We start from the raw sequence: 3991 nt of genomic DNA on the forward strand, positions 1-3991 counted from the left end.
TGTAATCTGACTTTAGCATCGGAGAATTCTCAGCTAGCCTTATGCCGGCTAAACACTCCTTTGCCTTTTCTTGTCTTGACAACAGTTCTTGAAGATCATCCATCGACATTGACAAGGAGCATACTGACGAGGTCAACCCTCGGCTTCATCAGTTTGGCGCCATCTGTGAGGAACGTGTAACGAGTTGATTCTTACTCAAACCATTGTGCTCCTATTGATAAAGTTCCTATCTTTAGATGGACGATGCAGCAGCAACACCTCCAGATCCTGTGGTGATGGCTCAACAAATCTAGGCCCTAACAGCAAATGTGCAACAGCTAATGAGACAAAACGAAGAACTAAAGCGACGAGCCCGTCCATAGGGCAGTAACACTTTGCATCATCAGCGAAGTCGTAATAGACATGATGAGGAAGCTAGCAGCCCTGAGAATAGCAAGGGAAAGGATACAACAGAATACACTGGACAGTCTGCACCTGATAAGGACCATTTAATGAAAAATCTGCGGAAGGAGCTCGATGAAGTGAAAAATGCCATGAAGGGAAAGACAGCAATGAACCTGGATGGCATGCTTAAACGAACAAATTCTCCTTTCACAGCTAGTGTTCTAGAGTGCCCCTTGCTTCCAAAATTTCATTTGCTGCAACTAGAGTTCTATGATGGTACGAAGGACCCCCTTGACCATATAGGGGCCTTCAAGACTATTTTGAACCTGCAGCAGACCCCAGACGAAGTTATTTGCAGATCTTTCCCTGCCACCCTCAGAGGGGATGCAAGGGTTTGGTTTAGTAAGTTACCAGCATCTTCCATAGCAAATTTCGAACAACTTAGTAACTCGTTCATTCATCATTTCATTGGAGGGCAGCGCCACAAGAGGCCAACCTCTTACTTGTTAACAATAAGGCAGCAAGAAGGGGAAAGCTTGAGGGATTATGTGAAGTGATTCAATAAGGCAGTATTAGAGATTGACGAAGCTGATGATCAGGTCATCATGACGACCTTCCAAGCAGGGCTTAATAACCTCGACCTCATCTTTTCGTTAGGGAAGACGCTGCCAACTTCTATGACAGACCTGTTATTCAAAGCCCAAAAGTATATGAATGGGGAAGACGCCCTTACAACTAAAGGACTAATAAGAAAACAGAAGAAAGAGGAGACCGGGGAGTGTCATGGTAGGAAGAAAGATCGTAAGGATTCATACTTGGAGGTTAAGGCCGGCAAGAGTAGTCTTGACGCTCCGAAGAAAAAGATGAACTTCACTCCGTTAGTTATGCCTGCGGACAAAATCCTGATGTAAATAAAGGATGAACCAAGGTTGAAATGGCCTAAGCTGTTAAGCACGTCCTCAAGGAAGCGTGACCCAAAGAAGTACTGTCGTTTTCATAAAGATCATGGTCATTACACAGATGAATACTGTGATTTGAAAGAGCAGATAGAGGAGTTGATTCAACGAGGAAAACTTCAAAAGTTTATCAAAAGGGATCACCAACCTCAATCAAGGGCTGAGGATAAAAATCATGACAATGCCAAGGATGACGGACGAGACCATACAAAGCAGGTCGTAGGAGAAATATGGACGATAGTAGGGGGACCTGTATCAGGAGGGTCGTACAAGTCTTTGAAGAAGACGTATTACTGGCAAATCGATAGTGTCCACATCAAGCATCCATCCCTAAAGTACCGACGATCAGAGAATGACAACATCACGTTTTCTGAACGCGAAGCAAGTGGGATTAAGCAACCCTATGATGATCCACTCATCATTACATTGGGGATAGAAGGATTCAACACAAGGAGAGTGTTAGTTGATAATGGAAGCTTTGCAGACATAATGTACATGACGGCCTACCAGCAGCTGAGGGTAGATCCTAAGAAACTTAGACCCTTCAATTCTCCACTGGTCAGTTTTAGTGGAGATAAGATTTACCCAAAAGGAATCGTCGCATTGTCCGTCACAACTGGGGCACACCCGGCGCAAGTAACAATCCGAGTCGATTTCTTGATCATTCATTGCCTATCATTCTACAATGTCATCTTAGGACGACCAACTTTGAATAGACTCAAGGCTGTAACTTCGACTTATTGTTTGAAGATGAAGTTTCCAACTCCAAATTGGGTAGGCCAAGTATGTGGAGATTAGCTTTTGGCAGGGAATGTTATCAAGCGGTGCTGGCTTCAAAAGAAAACCACACATGGGTGGTTGAGGAAGAACCAAAAAAGTTATCCCAAGAGCTGGAAGAGGTGAACCTAGTAGAAGGGGATATTACCAAAGTGACAAAAGTGGGGATCTGAAGAGCAAAATCGTGGAGTTCCTGAAGCAAAATATGGATGTCTTCGCCTGGACTCATGAAGACATGCCAGGGATAGACAATAAAGTGATAAAGGACAAGTTTAATGTTGACCCCACCAGGAAGCCTGTCTAGCAAAAACAACGAGTTTTTGCTCCTGAGAGAAACAAAGCTGTTATGGAAGAGGTCGAAAAGCTTTTAGATGCTGGATTTATCAAAGAAGTCTATTACCCTGAGTGGTTGGCCAACGTTGTCATGGTCAAGAAATCTAACAGGAAATGGCTCATGTGTGTAGACTTTACAGATCTCAACCGCACCTGCCCTAAGAACAGCTTTCCACTTGCCAGGATCGACCAATTGGTGGACTCAACAGCCGGCCATAAGCTGTTAACATTCATGGACGCATCTTCAGGTTATAACCAAATCCACATGAACGAAGAGAACCAGGAAAAGACTGCATTTGTTACTAGCCAGGGGCTATACTGCTACAGGGTCATGCCATTTGGCCTGAAGAATGTAAGAGCCACTTATCAAAGATTAGAAAACCAAATGTTCAGTAGGCAAATTGGACGAAATATGGAGGTTTATGTAGACGACATGCTCGTGAAGAGCAAGAAAGCAAAGCTGCGCTTGGACGACCTCAGATAGACTTTCGATACGTTAAGGAATTATCAAATGAGGCTAAATCCAGCAAAGTGTATGTTCAGAGTTTTGTCAGGCAAGTTTTTAGGGTTCATGGTCTCACAGCGAGGTATAGAGACTAACCCTGAGAAAGTTAAAGCCATACTAGACAAGACGTCCGCGAGAAGTGTGAAGGAAGTTCAGAGACTAATGGGGCGCATAGCGGCCTTGAACAGGTTTGTGTCCAGGGCCACAGATAAATGCCTCTCGTTCTTTAAAACACTAAAGCAAGCTTTCCAGTGGACAGATGAGTGCGAAGTAGCTTTCCAAGCATTTAAAGATTACTTGTCCAAACCCCCATTACTAATTCCGTCCGTCAAAGGAGAAGATTTGTTTATGTACTTAGCCGTCTCTCAGACAGTTATAAGTTCGGCATTGATCTGAGAAGAACTCTAGGTTCAAAGACCGGTTTACTACACAAGCCAAGCTTTCCAAGGTGCGGAAGCAAGGTACCCAAGGATAGAGAAGTTGGTTTTTGCTTTGATCGTTGCATCAAGGAAGCTTCGTCCCTACTTCCAAGCACACACGATACTAGTCATGACGAACCAACCATTGCGAAAGGCTATGGATAGGCCAGACGTGGCAGGGAGAATGGTCTAATGGGCAGTCGAATTAAGCCAGTTCGACGTTGACTATAAGCCAAGAACAACAATCAAAGCCCAGGTGCTGGCAGACTTTGTCGTTGAATTCACCATAGCTAAGCAAGATTTAGAATCAGGTTACTGGACGATGTATATGGACGGTTCAACGGCATCAGGCATGGGTGGAGTAAGGATGATTCTCTTCTCCCCTGAAAAGGACGTCTTGAAGTATGGGGTCCAGCTTCAATTCCTAGCAACAAATAATAAAGCTGAGTATGAAGCGGTATTGATAGGCTTGAGAGTTGCGAAGGCTCTAGGTGTGAGAAACCTGAAGTTGAACTCTGATTCAAAACTCGTGATCAGGCAGATGAACAATGAGTACGAGGCTAAGGAGGATAGAATGAAGAGGTACTTAGCACTGACTAAATAGTTAATTTCTAACT

At 44.0% G+C, this 3991-nt stretch overlaps 1 protein-coding gene across 1 annotated transcript; it reads left to right on the top strand.

Annotated features, from left to right (window-relative positions):
* Positions 1-989: 989 nt before the first annotated feature.
* Positions 990-2138, top strand: LOC126722375 (uncharacterized). Its single transcript, XM_050425537.1, has 2 exons — positions 990-1205; positions 1302-2138. Exons 1-2 carry the CDS (start codon positions 990-992, stop codon positions 2136-2138), a joined length of 1053 nt encoding a protein of 350 aa, XP_050281494.1.
* The last annotated feature ends 1853 nt before the right edge of the window (positions 2139-3991 follow it).

The sequence above is a fragment of the Quercus robur genome, chromosome 4 (genome assembly GCF_932294415.1).
Source record: "Quercus robur chromosome 4, dhQueRobu3.1, whole genome shotgun sequence".
Classification (NCBI taxonomy): domain Eukaryota; kingdom Viridiplantae; phylum Streptophyta; class Magnoliopsida; order Fagales; family Fagaceae; genus Quercus; species Quercus robur.

Coding starts and splice junctions, on each gene's coding strand:
- LOC126722375 (XM_050425537.1), top strand. CDS start 990: ATGACGACCTTCCAAGCAGGGCTTAATAACCTCGACCTCATCTTTTCG. Junction 1,206..1,301: donor GTAAGGATTCATACTTGGAG/GTTAAGGCCGGC, acceptor ATGTAAATAAAG/GATGAACCAAGGTTGAAATG.